At 42.4% G+C, this 22,222-nt stretch overlaps 1 protein-coding gene across 2 annotated transcripts in view; it reads left to right on the top strand.

The window, feature by feature from the left end:
* Positions 1 to 22,222, top strand: part of LOC104588291 (mediator of RNA polymerase II transcription subunit 15a-like) — a 159,107-nt gene that overhangs the window by 22,459 nt on the left and 114,426 nt on the right. For both annotated transcript variants that reach the window (XM_088892198.1, XM_088892197.1), the window contains exons 5-6: positions 589 to 1,998; positions 5,568 to 5,638. In XM_088892198.1, coding sequence (XP_088748324.1) covers positions 589 to 1,998; positions 5,568 to 5,638 — 1,481 coding nt within the window. The remainder of the gene's footprint in view (positions 1 to 588; positions 1,999 to 5,567; positions 5,639 to 22,222) is intronic.

The following is a 22,222-nucleotide window of genomic DNA, read 5'->3' as shown; positions in this document are numbered from 1 at the left end:
TTGAGGGGGAGTGTAGAGGAGATGGGCCGAATGGCCCATAGACTGTCATTTCATGTTATGTTATGTTTCCCTCTGTAATGGGCCTTATTCTGGGCCCATACTCTGTAATGTTCTGTTTTTTGTAATTTCTTGCCCACTCAAGGGCCTCTCTGTAATATTTCAAAGATTAACTTAATAAAATGTTTAGAGTGTTAGAGGGAGGCTTAGTTCGAACCTCTCACTCTCTAACTCTCATTGCCGCCAGCTCTCTCTCTCTTCTTCCTCTTAGTCATCTCTTGTTTGTTTGTTTTCTGGTTTGCATCTAATCTCAAGCAGTTCCATACATCAAGAGGACTGTTTTTCAACTGATGCTTTGTTCTAAAAACATTCTTTGATTTAAACCTTTCCACCCAATGACTTTCTTCATCTCAGTTGTCCTTGATTGACAAAAAGGTTGTATGTTTGCCTTCTTTTTCTCTTAACAATATCTTGTCTCTAATTTAGAAAGAATTAACTCTTGACTTTTTATATTCAATTTAGAAAACACATGTAAGTGCCTTTATATTTAATCAAGTTCCCATTCAGCTGAAATCTGTTTATTTAAAATAGCATCTCAATATACTCCATCCCAAGTGGACAAGCAAGGGCAGTCACTAGTAGTTCCCTTGGCAAATCAATCTCAGGCGTGCCCACAACTGTTTTCTGAGAGCATTCAAAACACCATTGCATCTACTGGAGTACAAAGTTCTACCGGTTTAGCATCAGGACTGCCATCTTTGACTGATCTTACTCAGAACTCCATTTCAATTGTTGGTAGCCAGAATTCAAATTTGCAGAATATATCTGAAATTTCACAGAATGAGACAAATCATTCAGTTGGACAAGGCATGATATCAAACATTTTTGGTAATTCACAGAGGCAGATGCATGGAAGGCAGCATCTCCCGCAAAAGCACCAGCAGCAGTCTCAGAATCCACAGCAACATATTTACCAGCAGAAGCAGCTTCAGAATCAGCTTTTTAAGCAGAAGCTCCATCATGGAAATATTCAACCCACTCTTATCCAATCCCACATCCAGCAGCAACAGCAGAACCTCTTAGAGCCCAATCAGGTGAAGCCATCTCAGGAATCCCTTGTGCAGAGTTCATCAGGTTTCCAATCCAACCAGTCAACTGTTCAGCAGACACAACCTTCTGAAATGCAATCTCCTTGCTCTGACCATCAACAGAATCAGCAATCTTCTGTTCAACAATCAATGGCATCCATGCTGCAGCAACATTCACAGTCAATCCTCAGTCAACAGCAACAGTTGCAACAGTCTGTTCACCAGCGGACTCCTTTTGCTTACCAGCAACAAGCAACAATGTCTCAGCAGTTGATGTTACCACCACAAAAACAAAATTTGTTAATAGGGCAACAAAGTGTATCAAACTTACAACATAATCAGCTGCTTGGACACCAAAGCAGTGTTGGGGACTTGCAGCAGCAGCAACAACAACAGCAACAGCAGCAGCAGATGTTGCTAAGCCTCCCAAATAATTTGCCCGATATTCTGCAACAGCAACAGTTTCTCAGTTGGCAGAACAACAATTCAAACTTACATGAGCAGCAGTTAGTTTCACAAAGTAAATTTTCTGGATTACAGCAGAAGCAGTTGCTTGGACCCCAGTCAGGTCTCTCAAACATGCAACAACATCAAACTTCAGTGCACATCCTGCAACAAGCCAAGGCTGCATCAGCACACCAACAACAGATTCAGCAGATGTCAGCAACTTCGTTGCCTTCACAAGGACAACAATCACAATCACAAACACCGCAGCAACAACTGATATCTCAGTTTCAGTCACAGACAGCACAGTTACAACAGGAATTGGGATTTCAACAGCAGTCTAATTCATTACAACGGGATATGCAGCAAAAGTTTCAAACATCCAGTACCTTGCATCATCCTCAGAATGTAATGGAGCAGCAGAAGCAATTGTTTCAGTCACAAAGAGTGCTTCCAGAAGTCTCATCAAGTATGTGGTTGCAATTACATGTGCCTCAATTTTTTCTTTTTGATAGGCACATTAATCTAATGGAAGAAAAAGAACTGAAGTATAATGGTAGCCATGAAAGAATCAAACCCTCCCTGATACAAGAAAGAAGCCCCCCAATAGACACCCAATGATAAAAAGAGATTGATGGAGGAAAGAAAGGAGAAGAATACTTATCAAAAAAAAAAAAGAAAGGAGAGGAAAGAAGAGAAGACAATAATATGCTTGACCTTAGGAGGAGAGGGGGAGAGGCTATATAAAAATCATAATTTCCTATATAAAACATATACAAATCGTACCCCCCAGATTATATTTTACTGAAGTATATTCAATTACAAGTATTAACAAGAAGTTTTTTTTCTTTTTTTTATATAAAAAGACATACAAATCGTAATTCCTGCAATGAGAAGCTTGAAGAGATGATGTACTAGTGGTTGGTCTCTCATTTGAAATATATGGATTATGCTATGAAATTTCTTAATGTTTCTAGATCCAAAGAGGAAAAGTTGAGAACCATAGTCATTCTTAAAGAAAAATAATTTGTTTGGGTGGGATGGATGACACCCTTTATTTACTTATTTTGTGGATCTTGGGACACTATATCAATTGCTTTTCTAGTCTTACACTGGACTCAATTTTGTGTATTGGCTGGCTGGTCTCCAGAAGAATTTAGTGATTAAACAGGAAAAATGATCTTATTGGGAAATATCTTATTTACCATCTGGAGGAAGTGGCACAATAACTTAGGGTCCATTTGGTTTGCAGTTGGAATCGGAATTGGAATGGTCCACTCCCATAGTCTGTTTGGTTCAGACAGGAATGAGAATGGAAATGGGAGTGAGCAGGAATGGGATTCCATTCCCAAGGGAGGGGCAGGGAATGGCCATTCACTCAAATGGGGGAATGCCATTCCAGAAGGAATGGGAATAGGATTCCGATTATGCCCAACCAAACAGTTGGAATCGGAATAGCCCATTCCGATTCCGATTCCAGACCCCTATTCCCACAAACCAAATGAGGCCTTAATTGTCCATTTGAGCATGATAATCTATTGTCTATATCTAAGGGTCCATTTGGTTTGCAGTTGGAATCAGAATCAAAATCCTTTGGAATCAGAATCGGAGTGGTCTATTCCCATAGTCTGTTTGATTCAGACAGCAATGGAAATAGGAATTAGAATCAGCAGGAATGAGATTTCATTCCCAAGGGCAGGGAATGGCCATTCCCTCAAATGGGGGAATGCCATTCCATCAGGAATGGGAATGGGATACTGATTCCACCCAACCAAACAGTTGAAATCAGAATAGTCCATTCTGATTCTGATTCCAGACCCCTATTCCTGCAAACCAAACGGGGCCTAAATTACTTAAGTATGTTTCCAATAGCATTACAATAGTTATCATTACATTTTTTGAAATGTTAGGGGGGAAGGAGAATATTTAGTTTCTATGAATTCAACCTGCAGGTCCTTTTCTTTGGGCATAAGATAAGTTTGGGATAATGAAAAGAGCTTTGCTGATGAAATGAGAATGGACGTTTGCAAAAAGTTGCTTGCTGAAGGAGGGTAGTTGCTGTAAAATAGGTTTAATATGAGGTTTGAGACACCTGAAATATCAATTATATCCTGTCTTACCAAAGTGTCAACTAGTTTTCAACCAACTAGTTAGTTGAAGGCCAGACATACTGCATCACTAACTAGTCGGTTGATACTCATGATGAAGTGTGACTAAGCATTGACTACTTAACTAGGTTGACTAAGCATATGGTATATGCTTTTATTTTTTACATCCATGCTGTTTCTTTAAGTGTTTGTGATGGAACATGATTGGATGATGGTGTATAAATTAGGAATAAAGCATAAAATAAAAGATAAGGTGGAGAACAGATTAGTCTCTCTTTCAAACAGTGGTCTTCTAGTATGGAGTTGCCACAGTGGTGATATGGTGTAGATTGTTGGGTATTTTTTAAGAATAAAGGTTTTTTCAGAAAACCACCTTGACTACCATTGGGACCAAGGTTTCCCCCTTGACTTACCATAAACATTACAGTGTTACACAATTGTTAGTACCAGTTATTCTGAATGCTGGTATCTTTGGTGTGTGCATTAATTTATTTGTTTAATTGATTAGTAATATAAGAGATTATATGTTTTGATTTAGATGACAAACAGGTGGTGTTAAGTGATTTATTATTTCATTTCAAATAAATCTAAGATCATTAATTTCTTTTTTTCTTTTGATAAGTAACAATAAGATTTTATTAAATTTGAATGACATATGTACATAAGTGCTTATACACCCCTCAAAGAGGAGAAATTCTACTTCTTATCCCATTGCATTCTTTCGCTCTACAATTGAGCCCAATAAAATCGACCCCTAGTGACCCCTTGTTTGTCTAGCAAATCAGCCATATCATTTGTCGACTTCTGTATCCGTTGGATTTTTACTCGCATATTCCTAGTCAGCCATTTAATCTTCCTTGGTTTGCTTTTGTAGGATATGCTCTCTCACTATCCTTCATCCATCCAGTCACTACCTTTGAGTCACCTTCAATGATTAGTTTGTTCATACTCATAATCTATTGCCTTTTGCATATGTTGGAGAACATCAAAGAGTTCAGCCCTTGTGGGATCCTTAATTCCAAGTGGACCCAAAAACATTTCTTTAATATGACCTTTTTCCCTGAAAACTTCTCCCATTATAGGACCTAGATTTCCAAAGCTCATCATCATCATCATCCAAGCCTTATCCCAGCTATATGGGGTTGGCACCCAGATTTCCAAAGCTGCTTCCATCAAAATTGAACTTAATAAAGCCTGCCTAAGGTGGTGTCCAGCACCTTTGAACCACTATCCTTTTAGAGGAGATTGCTTCCACATCCCCCACTTCTCCTGATATCATCTGCTGAGTAAGATGAGAAAACATCCCAAAATAAGAGGTAAAGCCCAAAAGGGAAAACAATCTTTACAAAGCTGCCCAAAACAAAAAGTTCCCTATTTGCCCCTTGTATGGCCAAGGAATCTGCCAAACTATTTGCTGGTCTTCTAACCCATCTAAACCTTACCCCTATGTCCCTTTCTAAATATCTCAACTCCCTTATAGCTTGTCTATGACTCCAAATTCCCAAACTGGTAGACAACATCCGTCCCACTAACAGTTTTGAGTCACTTACACTTCCTTTTTCCTGAATTTAAGCTATTTAGCAATCCTCATCCCTTGCAAGAGTGTCAGTGTTTCTTCCCTTAGTGCATCCCCTACTCCTTGTATTATATGGTAGAAATTCTCTGCTTTATTTTGAGTCAAATTATCTTATTCTACAAGAGCAGGAAAATTGATACTAAATCCCCATGGTCTTCCATTATCCTTATCTCACAATTGCACTGGTGCAATATGGAGTAGTTGACTTTTTGGATACAAGTACGCACTGTGTAGTGACCCCAACTGACACCCTGGTTTTGTACATAGAAAGTTCCTTTTATTTTTCTTTTTAATGAATTTTTGTGAAATGAGTGTATTGACTATTTCTTTTTACCTTCTTTTGTCATGTTGTAGCACCAATAGACTCCACTGCTCAAACAGGACATCTAAATGATTCTGATTGGCAAGAAAAGATGTTTCAAAAGGTAATTATTCTTCACTTTATCCTTTTATTTTTTTGTATTAATGTATAGAGATTGTGAAATCTAGTCGTAGGGCTATTTTTGTACTTTTACTCTTCTTTGTTGGATAACTATTCTTCGTACTATCTTTCTCTTGTACATTAAGGGCAGATTTGTCCTTTTACCTTTTAATATAAATATATCTTTTAGGGTGTCGACTGACACAAGGTGTCACACCCACCATTCTGCTGTGTTCTCTTCTCTCTCTTTCTCTCTCTTCTGACTCTCGAACTGACTCTGACATGGTATCAGAGCAGGTCACGACCTGAACTTCACATAACATCCTGGCTACTACTGATTCAAGAACTCCCTAACAGTATTTGGAAGTTCTTGAGTGTCTTTTTTAATCCTCTTCCTGGATCGACTACAGATCTGTTTTTTGGACTGTTGCGCCATCGGATTCAGCTTTCTTCTCAGATCTCCCTATAGAGACATGGGATCAGCCTGAAATTTTAGATTTGGCGTCGCCTAGAGCAGATCTACTGAATCCCTTTGGTTTGGTTTGGAGCGGTTGTCTTTGAGGGGTTTTGATCCACTCTTCAGTTCGGCAGAACTATACAGTTGCCTTTTTTGGACATCAACAGAAAGGTATTCTTCTCCTCTTTCTCTGGTTTGACTTTTTTTTTTTGGTTTTTGGAAGGTTGTGTTGTTGCCTTTTGCCTTCCAATGGCATCAGAAAGGCTGGAGGTTCTTCCTATTATGTTCAATGGTACAAACTACACATTATGGAAGTTTAACTTTCAGTTCCATGTTGAAGCTAAGGGTCTTTGGGGATACCTAGATGGATCTGTATCTAAACCGGATGACTCTGACATTAAGGGACTTAATCAATGGAAGATTGACAATGCAAAATTTGCATCACAGATTGTAGGATAAGCCGAAACTGATTGTGATCCCTATGAGAGGGTACATGACAGCCTATGAGATGTATCACTAACTTGGGAAAGTTTATCAGCAATTGAATATCTCTAGATAGTATCAGATAGAGGTTGACATTTTCTCAATATTATCAGGGAGATAGAAAGGTCCAGAATACTATGCCAGATTCATCAACCTTTGGAGAAAATATGAGTTAGTTCACATGGGAGAGGATCCTTCATACTATTGTGTTAAATACATGAAGGAACACTTTGACAGGAGAAAAATTATGCAGTTTTTAATGCATCTAAGGCCAGAATTTGAAGTTGTCCGATCTAATATCCTAAGCCGAGGAACACTTCCTGACTTAGATACTATCCTTGGGTAGATTTTGAGGGCAGAAACTAGATTGACTACACAGACTTCATTGGATGGAAGGAAGGATTCCAACATTGATGTTGTCTTCCTAGAAACTAAACCGAAAGGGAAGAAGGATTTTTCTAAGATACAATGTTATGAATGTAAGGAGTATGGGCATGTTGTCTCCTATTGTAAGAAGAAAAACACATGCACCTATTGCAAGCAGGTCGGCCACATTATCACTGAATGTCCTACCTGGCCTCAGAAAGGTAGTGGTCCAAATCAGAAGAAAGGGAACAAAAAGGCCTATCAGACTGTTGTAGATGGTTTAGATGCCTCCTACTCTATCACTTCTATAGCTGGCCAAAACGACACCTCCGATGACATGTCTTGAAATCCCTATTCAGTTCTAGGTTAAAGTAGAGAAGAAGAAGAGGAAGAAGAGGAGAAGAAGGGTTTGGCTAGATGAGGGAAATTTATCCTCTCTAGTCGACCCACTTGTATTTATCTGAAAATAAACATAGTTACAAGAAAGACCATATTGCCCCTCATAAGTGATGGGACACACAACTTAGACCTGAATAAAATAGACCTTTCACTCTCAAACAGATAAACACAAATGACCAAAATACCACTGTTTTGTGAACTCTAACACTCCCCCTTAAGCTGGAGAGTATATGTCATATAGTCCCAGCTTGTCACAAATATAATCTACTCTGCCTCGAGACAATCTCTTTGTAAAGAGATCTGCCCACTGATTTCCCGAGCTCACATGAGATGTGGTTATCACTCCACTGATCACTTTCTCTCTTACAAAGTGACAAGCAACCTTAATATGCTTGGTTCTCTCATGGAAGACTGGATTGGAAGAGATGTGAACAGCTGCTTGGTTATCACAATATAGTCTCATGGGTTTGTCAATTGAGAACCCCATCTCTTGTAGCAAGTTCTTCAACCATACTAATTCACATGTGGTATGAACCATAGCTCTATACTTAGCTTCTACACTACTCCTTGCCACCACTGTTTGTTTCTTGCTCTTCCAAGTTACAAGATTGCTACCAAGGAAGGTACAATACCCTGTAGTTGATCTCCTGTTTGATACAGAACTAGCCTAATTAGCATCTGTGTACCCTACTATCTCAAGAGTCCCTCCACTTTTATATAGCAAACCATGGCCTGGAGCACCCTTCAGGTACCTAACAATCCTTAGAATTGCTTCCCAATGAGGAATCCGAGGATGTTGCTTAAACTGACTCACCATACTCACAGCAAATGACATATTTGGTCGGGTAATAGTCAGATAATTCAACTTTCCCACCAACCTCCTATATCTTCCAGGATTATCAAACTCCTCACCTGCATCAACACTCAACTTGACATTCAATTCCATAGGAGTCTTTGTTGGTTTAGCACCTAACAATCCTGTTTCTTCAAGTAGGTCAAGAACATATTTTCTTTGACATATGTTAATTCCATCTCTTGACCTTGCAACTACTATTCCCAGGAAGTACTTCAGTTTACCCAAATCTTTCGTATTGAAGTGGTCCTATAGAAATTTCTTCAACCTGTCAATCCCATTACTGTCACTCCCAGTTATGACAATATCATCCACATACACCACTAGCAAGATTTTCCCATCTTTTGAGTCATGGCTGAACATATAATGGTCTACCTGACACTGTTTCATCCCAAAGTTTTTCACTACTTCACTGAACCTGCCAAACCATGCTTGTGGAGATTGTTTCAATCCATAAATTGCCATTTTGAGTCTATAAACCTTACCATCCTCCCCCTGAACAACAAACCCTAGTGGTTGCTCCATATACAACTCAATGAGATCGCCATGCAGGAAGGCATTTTTAATGTCAAGTTGCAAAAGAGGCCAACCATACATAACAACTAATGAAATCAACACTTGAACTGAACTAATTTTATCCACAGGAGAAAATCTCTCCATATAGTCCACACCGTACAACTAAGAATAGCCCTTAGCCACTAACTTGGCCTTCAATCGTTCCACACTGCCATCTGGAAGATACTTCACTGTGTAGACCCACTTACACCCAACAACATGCTTACCGGGAGGAAGAGCAGTGAGTCCCCATGTGTGGTTGTGTTGTAGAGTAGATAGTTCCTCTTCCATTGCTTGCCGCCACCCTGGGGAGGTAAGGGCTTCTTGGACAGTCTTGGGAAAGGAAACAGATGATAGCAATGATATAAAGTTGCGATGAGAAGCAGAAAGGTGAGCAGCTGAAACATAGTGTGAAATAGGATGAAAAGTACAAGTGCGTTTACCTCTCCGTGGGACAATAGGAAGATCAAGGTCCGAGGGAGAAGAAGCAACCATAGGATCTGTCGATGAGGGCTTAATTGGAGGAGGGGCCGGTGCTCTTTTGTGAGTATACACTTGTCTGATTGGTGGCCTCTCAGTAGTAACTGGCACGGGAGGGGGATCTGCAACTGGAATGGGGACCACGGGAAGAGGATCCTCAACAGGGACAGGAGGAGGAACTATAGGGGAAGGAGAAGGAACCACAGTGTAGTGGTTTAAAAGTGCAAGGGCCATTTTGCGCTTGAGGCGCAAGGCACACAATTTTAAAAAAATGCAAAAAATTATAAAACATAATATTAATAAAAATATTAACTTAAGTTTTAAAATAAATGTTTTAAAAAACCTATTATTTAAAATTAAAATACATAAATATAATATGTAAAGCATATTCAAATGAGAATTTAAAAATGAAATCAAACATATAAAACATTTTCAAGCATATAAAACCCATAATCTCTTTTTTTCTCAATTACATCAAGTAGCTAATGTGATATATTATATTCCTAATTCTACGAGCCGCCTTTGTGCCACGCACCTCGAGGCAAGCCCAAATAAGTCCATGTTAGGGTCTTAAATTCTTAGATTTCACACAAAAAATAATAATTTTATAGTTTAAATTGATTTTAAGAAGATATTTTTATTTTATTAAGATGAATGATTGGACAACATTACCAAATAGGGGGTTCTTGAAGCTTCGGTGAGCGAGCGAACCCTATTTGGTAATGTTGTCCATTCATTCATCTTAATAAAATATCTTCCTAAAAGCAATTTAAACTATAAAATTATTATTTTTTGTGTAAAATCTAAGAATTTAAGACCCTAACATGGACTTGTTTGGGCTGGCCTCGAGGGGCGTGGCAGGGGGGTTCGGGGGCGGAGCCCCTAGCCCAGTGGCCAGACTCAAAAAAGGGAAAAAGCGGCAAATTTTCAAAAGGTGCATGCCTGGGCTAAGGCGCAAGGCGCACCAGGCGTGTGCCTTTTGAATGGGTTGCGCCTAGGACCTAGGCAAGGTGCCTACCCTAAAATGCGCCTCGCCTAAGCGCCTAGGCGTGCCTTTTAAATCACTGCCATAGTATTCGAGAAAAAAGGGACTGATTCAAAGAAGGTGACATCGGAGCACACAAATGACTTATGGGAGTTGGGGTTATAGCACTTATACCCTTTCTGAGTCCTGGAGTATCCAAGGAAGATACACTTGGTAGCTCGTGCATCTAACTTGTCTAAACTAGGCCCCAAATTTTGAACAAAGCAAACACACCCAAAGACTCTCGGGGTGAGAGGAAACAGAGACAAGGTGGGAAACAACATTGAGAAGGGGGATTGACTTCCAAGGATGGACATAGGCATCCGATTGATGAGAAAACATGATGCGAGGACAACATCACTCAAAAACGCTTTGGGACATTTATATTAAGCATCGTAGACCGAGCAATTTCAAGGAGATGTCGATTTTTCCGTTCAACTACACTGTTTTGTTGTGGGGTGTAGGAACAAGAGGTTTGATGAATTATCCCACGGTGCTCTAACTATTTCTGAAATGGTGTTGAGGTGTACTCTTTTGCATTATCGGAGCGAAGAATTTTAATATGAACACCAAACTTTGTATGTATTTCAGCATAAAATTTATGAGAAATAGAGAACAATTTACTGTGGTCTTTCATACGATAAATCCATGTCATCCTTGAAAAGTTATGAACAAAAATTACAAAATACTTATAGCCATTGTATGGCATCACTTTGATTGGACCCCAAACATTAGAATGAACTAAAGAAAAATGACTCAAAACACAACTATCAACTCTTGGATTGAAAGAGACTATGATGTTTTCTAAGTTGACACGATTCACAATCCAATGATGAAAGATGACTCAAAGAAGGAACCAGCAACTTCAGAACTTTGAGAGAAGGATGACCAAGTCTGCAATGCCTTTGAAGAGGAGTAAGAGACGACTGAAAAGCTATTGGAGGGCCACCACCATCAAGGTAATACAATCCACCTGCCTCATGCCCTCCACCAATCTTCATTCCCGTCTTGAGATCCTGAAACACACAAGAAGAGGGATAAAAGGTTATGGAACAATTAAGTGACTTGGTTAATCTACTAACAGACATAAGGTTAAAAGGGAACATAGGAACTTATAAAACAAATGATAAAGATAAGAAGGAGAGATCAACATCACCAACACCACAAATGGGAGATGTAGAACCCTTAGCAATAGTAACTATTTGAGATATGGAGGACCGAGAAAGAGAAGAAAATACATTTGGAGTCCCAGACATGGTCCGAGGCTCCAGAGTCAATGATCTAGTGTGAAGGCTTGGAAGCCAAGCAAGTCATACCTGAATGGGCAAGGGTAGCTGTGTTTTGCTGAGAAGATATCTGAAGGAACTACTCATATACTGCATGGGGTACACTCACCATCTCTTTCCTAGAAGCATTAGTAGAGGTGGAAGGGATCGGGTCAGTTTGCTGACTTTCACTACCTGTACCACTGCCCCTATGTGACGGTTCAGCCACCATCAGCCACCATCAGCGCCATCAGCACGCCATCAGCACGCCATCTAAGCGTCTTGGGTTGGGTCCTTGTACTCTTTTTGTAAGGGGGGTATGCCAATGGCAATTATGTAAATAGTAGTATCAATGTACAGTATTTTGATGTATCCTTTTGTCACTCCCCCAAAAGCTTAACGTACTCTTTGAGGGGAGGTAGGTAGTCGAGTGAGCTCATAAGCGTGTAAAGGTTAAGCACGAAATCCCCTCGACACTGTACTGTGTGCTTGTGCTTACCACTGATTAATGCAATACAAGTTGCCTTTTGTCTAATTTGTGTGCACTCTTGTTTCCTTTTGTGTGTTGTTGCTTGCATTTGTAGGCTTTCTCGACCCCAATCGAGCGCCGCACGGGGCCCCGTCGATCAGCCCCGTGATAGTTGGTATCAGAGCTAGGTTGACATTAGTGGTTGTCAAGTGCAACGAGTCCCTTTCGTGCCCCGCAACAACACCAGCCAGATGAAGAATCGTGACACGCGAGAGGAGATCCAGGTAGGGATCTCACGGGTGTATGATGAGGACGAGCCTAGAGGTAGCTCTCCCAAGGACAAAGGCGTCAGCTCAAAGCATAGCAAGCGTGACAAGTCAGTTGACAAGCTTGCGACCATGGACAAGCGCATCATGCGCTGTGAAGCAGTGGTTGGCGAAACTCGTGACCGTGTGGACGAGCTTCAAATCAACCTTGAGACCGTAGCATCGGTCGTGGAAAGATTGGAGGACCAGTCCGGTGGCAGCTCCAACAGGCCAGATAACCCACTAGAAGACCTGGTGAAGTGCCTGCAGATCCAGCTTGAAGACTTGAAGGGCGAAGTGACACTTCTGAAGAGGCTGATGGCCAGTACAGCCAGCGCACCTGCTGCTCCAGCCCCTCCAAAGATCGAAGTCCGCGAGCCTACCTCATATGCAGGGACCCGCGATGCCCGGGAGCTTGACAATTTCCTGTGGCAAATGGAACAATATTTCACCGCCGCCGAACTCGTCGAGGAGGCGGCCAAGGTGCGTACTGTTGTTATGTATCTTACTGATGTTGCTATGTTATGGTGGCGCAGGAGATGTGCCGATGCGGAGCGAGGATTATGCTCCATTAATACTTGGTCCGTGTTCAAGAGCGAGATAAAGCGCCAGTTCTATCCAGAGAACGTGGAGTACCAAGCCCGTCGGAAGCTCAAGAACCTAAAACACACGAGCTCATTGCATGAGTACGTGAAGGAGTTCTCCGCACTATCGCTCGAGATCACGGACATGTCAGACAAAGACCTTCTCTTCAACTTTATGGACGGCCTACAACAATGGGCCGAGCTCGAACTCCAGAGACGAGGTGTGAAGGACCTTGCCACAGCCATGGCCGTTGCTGAACAACTGGTAGACAACAGGCGACCAAGCAAAGACGGCCCTAAACCCAACTCATATCAGGGCGTAGGCAAGATAGGAGGCGACAGGAGACCTTACTACGTGCCCAAGGGAGACTCTGGGCCAAGTAAACCCAACACTTTTAAGTTCTACAGGAGACCCGAAGGAGACACTGGATACAGAGGTGGCCAGTTTGTGAAGAGGACACCTCCGGCACCATGCTTCATCTGTGAGGGAAAGCATTGGACTAAGGATTGTCCTAGTCGGGGGAAGCTCAATGCCTTGCTTGCAAAGCTTAGTGATGATGAGCATAGCGAGGAGGAGAAGGAACCAGGGGAGACAAGAATGGGGGCTCTACGAAGACTCAATGCAATGAAGAAGAAGGCGAGCCCGCAAGGAGCATCGAAGTTCAAGCCGAAGGGATTGATGTATGTAGACATCCGCTTGAATGGTAAGCCCACAAGAGCCATGGTGGATACTGGTGCTACTCACAACTTTATCTCTATGGAAGAGGCATCCCGAGTAGAACTTGCACCTACCAAGGAAGTCGGATGGTTGAAGGCTGTGAAATCTAATGCCAAACCCATACAAGGTGTAGCTCATGGGGTGGTCTTGCAACTTGGTGACTGGGAAGGGATGATAGACCTCTCAGTCGTGCCCATGGATGATTTTCAGGTTGTTCTCGGCATGGACTTCTTAACTCAGGTAAAGGCGGTGCCCATGCCCTTCCTCAACAAAGTGTGCATTTTTGAAGATCAGGCTCTTTGCATGGTTCCAGTTGTGCCAGATACCACGTCCACCCCCAAGATGCTCTCAGCATTGCAACTCAAGGATGGAGTGCGGAAAGGAGAGACCACTTACCTAGCCACATTGGTGGACTCCGACCTGCCTGATCCACTAACCGAGCATATCCCACCAGTGATTACAATGGCACTAGAAGAATTCCAGGACGTCATGCCTCCCACATTGCCGAAGAAGCTTCCCCCAAGGAGAGAAGTTGACCACAAGATTGAGTTGGAGCCTGGAACCAAACCACCAACACGCCCGCCATACAGAATGTCTCCTCTTGAGCTGGCCGAGCTACGCAGACAGTTGAATGAGTTGTTGGATGCTGGATTGATTCAGCCTTCTAAGGCCCCTTTTGGAGCACCAATCCTATTTCAGAAGAAGCATGATGGATCTCTTCGGCTCTGTATTGACTACCGCGCTCTCAACAAGCTCACCATCAAGAACAAATATCCCATACCATTGGTGGCCGACCTCTTTGACCAGCTCAGTAGGGCCAAGTACTTCACCAAGCTAGACCTGAGGTCGGGGTACTATCAAGTGCGTATAGCCGAAGGAGATGAACACAAAACAGCTTGTGTTACCCGCTATGGGTCCTTTGAATTTCGTGTCATGCCCTTTGGGCTTACCAATGCTCCAGCCACCTTTTGTACATTGATGAATAGAATATTTCATCCCTACCTAGACCAATTTGTTGTTGTGTATATTGATGATATTGTAATCTATAGTAGAACCTTGGAGGAACATGTTGACCACCTCCGCACTGTTTTACAGGTCTTGCGGGACAACAATCTATTTGTTAAGAAGGAGAAATGTTCTTTCGCCACAGAAGAGGTGGCCTTCCTCGGTCATATAATCCGAGCAGGCACAATCAGTATGGATCCAGCTAAAGTCAAGGCCATTCAAGATTGGGCACCGCCCACCAGGGTCACCGAACTTCGCTCCTTCCTTGGCCTCGTGAACTACTATCGAAGATTCATCTCTGGATTCTCAGCACGAGCCACTGCCCTCACCAACTTACTGAAGAAGACTAGTATGTGGACCTGGAGTGAATGTTGCCAAACAGCTTTTGATGATTTGAAGAGAGCTGTCTCAGCAGAACCTGTCCTCGACTTGCCTGATCCAAGCAAGCCGTATGAGCTACACACAGATGATTCTGATTTTGCTATTGGCGGGGTCTTGATGCAAGAAGGACATCCCATCGCCTTTGAAAGCCGTAAATTGAATGATACAGAGAGGAGGTACACTGTACAAGAGAAGGAGATGACAGCCATCGTCCACTGCCTCCGCACATGGCGACACTACCTGCTTGGCTCCAAGTTCGTGGTCAAGACTGACAACATAGCTACTAGTTACTTTCAGTCTCAGAAGAAGCTGAGCCCTAAGCAAGCTCAATGGCAAGATTTCTTAGCGGAGTTTGACATGACTCTAGAGTACAAGCCAGGGCCGATGAACAGGGTTGCTGATGCACTTAGCAGGAAGGCCGAGCTTGCAGCACTATCCACAGGTGAAGGTCCCTCTCAAAGCCAGATCAGACTAGACCTCATCAAGCTCATCAAGGAAGGACTCCAGAAGGACCCCATTGCTTAGAGCCTATTGACAGCGGCTCGTGAAGGGAAGACTAGGCGGTTTTGGGTTGAAGAAGACCTTCTTTTGACAAAGGGAAGGCGGATATTTGTGCCGAGAGTTGAAGATTTGAGGAAGACTCTCCTACGTGAATGTCATGATAGCTTATGGGCAGGACATCCTGGGTGGCAGCGTACCTTGGCACTTCTACAACATGCCTACTATTGGCCTCATATGGAGCAAGATGTTCGAGAATACACAAGGACATGCCTGATTTGCCAGCAAGACAAGCCCGAACGTGCCAAGCCTCTTGGACTCCTACAACCTCTTCCAACTCCCTCACAACCTTGGGAGAGTGTTTCTATGGACTTCATCAGCGGTCTTCCTAAAGTGGGAGACTATACATCTATCATTGTTGTTGTTGATAGATTTTCCAAGTATGCCACTTTCACCCCAGCACCAAAGCACCTTTCAGCTGAAGACACGGCATACCTTTTCTTCAAGCACGTAGTGAAGTATTGGGGAGTCCCACAGAACATTGTTAGTGATCGGGATCCCCGATTCACTAGTGCTTTTTGGACAGAGCTATTCAAGCTTCTTGGCTCGAACTTGAACTTCTCCAGCAGCAGCCATCCAGAGTCAGATGGGCAGACAGAGAGAATGAACTCCCTCCTTGAAGAGTACCTCCGCCATTTTGTATCAGCTACACAGAAGAATTGGGTTCGATTGCTGGACATTGCGCAGTTCTCCGTCAACACACAGAAGAGCTCCTCCACCAATCAAAGTCCTTTTGAAGTCATCACCGGCCAACTACCAAGATGTCCGCACAGCATCGTCAACGACCATCAAGGAAGAAGCCCTCGCGCCTTCACTTTCACCAGGGAATGGAAAGAATGCCTTGACATCATTCGAGCCTCCCTAGAAAAAGCCTCCAGAAGAATGAAGAAATGGGCCGATTTGGGTAGACGACCCGAGAACTTCCAAGTAGGTGACCTGGCCTTAGTAAAACTCCATACCCATTGCCTTAGGTTCTTTCGAAGAGTTCATCCCGGGCTTGTGAGAAAATATGAGGGACCCTGTGAAATCCTAGCCAAAGTAGGAGCTTCAGCCTACAGACTCAAATTACCTCCATGGCTAAAAGTACACCCTGTCTTTCATGTAAGCCAACTTAAACCCTACCATGCCGACAACCAAGACACCTCCCGAAACCAAAGTCAACGTCCACACCCATCCTACCAACCACCCAAGAACCGATCCCTTGACTCCATCCTCAACCATAGGTTGTCCCAATCCTCCCAAACATTAGAATGGGAGTACCTGGTGAAGTGGAAGGGACCTGCAGAAGAAGACACTTGGGAGATTGCGGAAGACCTCCTTCCGTTCGCAGTGAAGCTGGACGAGTACCTGAGGAAGAATCTTCGAGGACGAAGATTGAATTGAGTGGGGGAGACTGTGATGGTTCAGCCACCATCAGCCACCATCAGCGCCATCAGCACGCCATCAGCACGCCATCTAAGCGTCTTGGGTTGGGTCCTTGTACTCTTTTTGTAAGGGGGGTATGCCAATGGCAATTATGTAAATAGTAGTATCAATGTACAGTATTTTGATGTATCCTTTTGTCACTCCCCCAAAAGCTTAACGTACTCTTTGAGGGGAGGTAGGTAGTCGAGTGAGCTCATAAGCGTGTAAAGGTTAAGCACGAGATCCCCTCGACACTGTACTGTGTGCTTGTGCTTACCACTGATTAATGCAATACAAGTTGCCTTTTGTCTAATTTGTGTGCACTCTTGTTTCCTTTTGTGTGTTGTTGCTTGCATTTGTAGGCTTTCTCGACCCCAATCGAGCGCCGCACGGGGCCCCGTCGATCAGCCCCGTGACACCTAGTCACAGCATGGTTAGCCCAAGTGTTGGGTGGACCATGTAAATCATAGCAGAAATTAACCGTGTGCCCCTCTAATCCACAATATGTGCACTTCCTAGGGGCATTACTTCTTCCTTTACCACGACCTCCCCTTGAGTCCCGACCTCTACTTCGGCACCGGCACAGTTAAACATGCCATCACCATGGTTACCTGGGAGTCCACGGCCACCACCACCACCACCACCACCACCTCTATTTCCACGGCTTCCACCTCTAGTCACCACCAAACCAGATCTGTCTGAGAGAGAAGAGTGCTCTGTAGACTCAATAGATGTCTTCCTAAGACGGGAAAACACTTCTTCAAGTGAGGGAAGGGCAGACCCCCCCAGTATTTGTCCACGGACAGGTTCATATTCAGCCTTCAAACCCACCAGAAACCTCGTCACATCAAGTTGCTCACGTTGTTGTTGCTGAACTTGAACATTCAGTGTCAGAGGATGATATGCATTAAGCTCATTTTGGATATTCCTCAAACTTGCATAGTATTCCTCCAAGCTCTAGCTGCCTTGCTTCAGATTAAAGTACTCTTGGTACAACTGATACACCCTAGTTGTATTGTCTTGCCCAAAATACAGTTTCTTAGCATGATCCCATATCTCTTTAGCTATATCTAGGAACATAAAGTTCATACTGATTTTTGGTTCCATGCTATTCCACAACCATGTCATAATTTGAGCATCCTCCTGCTCCTTGTCACTAAACCCTAGAGAGTCAGAGGAAGGTTGTTCCTCTCTCACATGCTTCACCCTCTTCTTGGCCTTTAAGAACACCTCCACTGACTTGGTCCACATCACATAGTTCTCACCATTCAGCTTAATGGATGTCATTTGAACATTTAGGTAATCTGGAGAGATCATAACCCCAGTTTTGTTGTCACTACCATCTCCTGTTGACATCATCTTCAACTAAATCTGCTCACCTCACAAGGAAGTATGAACACCATCACATGACACAAGGGCTTACTTTCAACTATTCAGAATCATCCACACACCATTCAACACAGTACAAACACCACCACACCACTGCTGTCGTGAACTTCAGCAGCCGAAAAAACCTACTTTCAACGCACATATGAGGTATAAATAGAGGAAAACAAGGCTGATATGCATACTAATCACTTCACACCAGCACAGAAAAATATTCCAAACCAAAACACAACATTCGCAGTCCACTACTTGGGCGAAAAAAACTGTTCATACCTGTCCACAAACAGCCCTCTTTGTATCACAGAATAGAGGGCATCTAGTACACCACTTCAACGACCACCACCACAGCAACTGGAGGCATACTCACTTCCAAAACCACAAAACAATCACTCCTTTTTGGCCTCTTGTTGAGCTTCCACTTAGACTAGAAGAAAATTGAAGAAAGCTGAAATGGCTGGCGGTGAACCCAGGAAGAAGAAAGACGATGGGGATAGAAGAGAAAAAAAGAAAAGAGAACTAGGTTTTATCGCTCTGATACCATGTGAAATCCCTATTCAGTTCTAGGTTAAAGTAGATAAGAAGAAGAGGAAGAAGAAGAAGAAAAGAAGAAGAAGAAGAAGAAGAAGAAGAAGAAGAAGAAGGGTTCGGCCAGATGAGGTAAATCTATCCTCTCTAGTCGACTCACTTGTATTTATCTCAAAATAAACATAGTTACAAGAAAGACCATATTGCCCCTCATAAGTGATGGGACACAACTTAGAACTGAAAAAACAGACCTTTCATTCTCAAACAGATAAACACAAATGACCAAAATACCCATGTTCTTTGAACTCTAACAATGTCTAAAGAACGGATTCGACAACTCATGTCCTCGATCATCTCCTCAACGTTCTCTACTATTGGTCTGTCTTGTAAATCCTCGACCTATTGCCCTTCACCGAACCACCTCTGGTATATTGACTCAGGAGCCTCTAACCACATGACATGGGCCACTCTCGGTCAGTATCCCAAACCCCATCTTCCCAATAGACATATTATCTCTGCAAACGATGAAAAACTTGACATACTTGGTTGTGATGATTTGTATTTATCTACCTCTAAATCATCTCCGTTTCATTTATCCAAAACTTTATTTGTACCTAAGCTTACCACCAATTTGATTTCTATTGGCTAACTTGTAGAGGAAGGTAACAATGTCTCATTTACCTCTGATGGTTGTTTGATACAGGACCGACAAATTGGGGAGGTGAAGGGGAAGGGGCATAGACTAGGAAGACTATTTGCCTTGGAATTTGAGAAGAATAAGATTGCTCCTACTTCTACTTCTTGTTTGTTTTCTACGACTTCTAGTTTTGGATCTTTTAATTGTAATAATGATTGACATTTGTGGCACAAACGCCTAGGCCATCCATTTTCTCAGAAACTTGATCAGTTATTTGCTTCTAGTAGTTTACCCATTTCTGTTGTTTCCTTTAAGAATGCGAATAAAGATTGCATCACTTGTGGTTTATGTAAGAGTCATATATTACCCTTTCCTTCCCATTTTGAGCATGCAATAATTCCTTTTTATTTAATACATAGTGATGTCTAGTCGTCTCCGGTTGTCTTACGGGTGGGATATAAGTACTTTGTAACCTTTATTGATGATTGCACTCGTTTCACTTGGGCTTATTTTCTTCAAAAGAAATCTGAACTGTACACTGTATCTAAACACTTTCACACCTATACTACTACCTAATTTGATGCTCGAATCTGTGTGCTAAGATCAGATTCAGGGGGAGAGTATATTGATGGGGATTTCCAAAATTACCCTGTTGAAGATTAATTAGTTTTATGCTGTTTTTCTGAGTAGATGTTTTATGTTAGTTGTTAGATAGGAGGTGAGAACCACAATTGTTATGTGAGTCCAATTTTTTATTATGTTTTTGAGAGTTATATATGCTGTTTTATGTTTTGCCGCCCTATAAGGGCATAGTTGTCTTTCTACTATTCTATTATTTTAGTATAAATAATAAGTGAAGGGGGTGGCCAGATTATTGCTCTTTTTTCTTTTCAACTTCTTTTCTTCTCTTCTTCTCCTTCTCTCTTCCTTCTCTCTTCAAGAAACTACTTTCTTTCATATTTTTTAATTCAGCAGATTTCTACTGGGTATCAGTGCATCGGCTAGGGTTTCTTGAAGCATTCTCATGCAGCCCTAGATCAGCCGACTGCATGAAGTAATAAAGGGCTGATCGATCTGCTATAGATTGCCCAGTTCTTGGAGTTTTTGGTGGGATCTAGACATCAGGAAGGTGATTTACTGTTTGGCATCAAAATCAGGAAGAATTGGAGTACGGGGAAGAGTCCCAGAAAAGTTGGACTCCTTGTTTTTGATCTGATCTTGGGCGCCCAGGTATTGTTAGTTTTCTTTTGATTTTATGAAGAGGGCGGTTTGGTTTCTGAAATTTTCTAGGCCTCCCGGAGTGATCGATTCACTTTTCTATCTATTGGGAGGTGTGGGGAGGAGAGAGATTTCCCTCCAACTAGGGTTTTCTTCTTCCGGAAGGGTTGGTTTCTATGTATGTGGTATTAAATTATTTTTTGAAGGTCTTCAATCTATTTTTTTCTTACCGTTGAAGTAAAATGGAGAGTTGGAATATTGAGATGAAATCTACCGGTTCTGTGGGACTGGTGTTGGAGGTAGTAGTGATATTTTTGGGTTTGGGATCATTACTACAATAAAACTTGATGGTACAAATTATTTGGAGTGGGCAGCTAAGATGGCTATTGGTGCCCGTGGAAAATTAGGGTATCTCACTGGGGAGAAGAAACCTGATACAGACTCCTCCCGATGGGTGCAAGAGAATTACATGGTAATGTCCTGGCTGTGTAATTCTATGTTACCTCATATTGCAAAAAAAATTTCTATGGGCAAATACTGCTAAGGAGATTTGGGATGGAGTGATTGAAACCTACTCTCAGAAGCAAAATGAAGCCAAAGCCTATCCGTTAAGAAATCAGGTGATAAGTATGAAATAGGGAGAAAAACCTCTTGTTGTGTATTTCTCCATGCTGAAAACCCTATGGCAGGAAATAGATCACTTAGAAGCTGTGGTATGGGAAAGTGTAAATGATGCAGCAACTTATCACAAACTGGTAGATCACTAGGCAGCATATTCTTTCTAGGGAGGGTGTGACACTCTCTCAGGCCTATGCTTTTGTCTCTGGAGAGGAGAGTAGGAGGAATGTAATGCTGAGACAGCCTGGGATGACCAGTCGGCTATGGTTGGTACAACAAAACCTAAGCTGAATGGAGACAGGGGGAGTAGTGAGACTAGAAGGGAAGATAAGAAGGACTTGGTGTGTGATTATTGCAAGAAGCCTAAGCATGCTAGGGACACATGTTGGAAGCTTCATCCAAATCTTATGCCTGCTCGGATAAGAAACAAGAAGGGAAATGCAAATGTAGCCACTACAGGAGACTCTTTAGCCCCTCTCTCCCAAACTGATTGGGAATTCATTGCAGTAGCAACACTGAGAATAGAAATGGAGAGGTCTAGACAGCTTATGAGTAAGAAAGATTCACCCAGCTCTAGTCTTCCAGATGGACAGCAGAATGCAGGAGCCAACTACACCACTTCCTTTGCACATACAGGTAGTTCATATGCAACTGCAAATCTTGCATCCACTTCAAGTAAGGAGGGACCTCCCTGGATTATAGACTGAGGAGCATCTGAGCATATGACTAATGCCCCTACCATTTTCAGTTCCTATTAGTTGTGCTCTGATAGAGATAGAGTCTCTACAGCAGATGGTTCACATATGCCCATTGCTAGGAAGGGGACGGTTAGAGTGACCAATGATATAACTCTGTCTTCTATTTTACATGTCCCTAGACTTCATACCAACCTACTGTC

Source organism: Nelumbo nucifera, chromosome 7 (assembly GCF_055504915.1).
Source record: "Nelumbo nucifera cultivar China Antique chromosome 7, China Antique-T2T, whole genome shotgun sequence".
NCBI lineage: Eukaryota > Viridiplantae > Streptophyta > Magnoliopsida > Proteales > Nelumbonaceae > Nelumbo > Nelumbo nucifera.
This window is presented reverse-complemented; position numbering and strand designations above follow the sequence as displayed.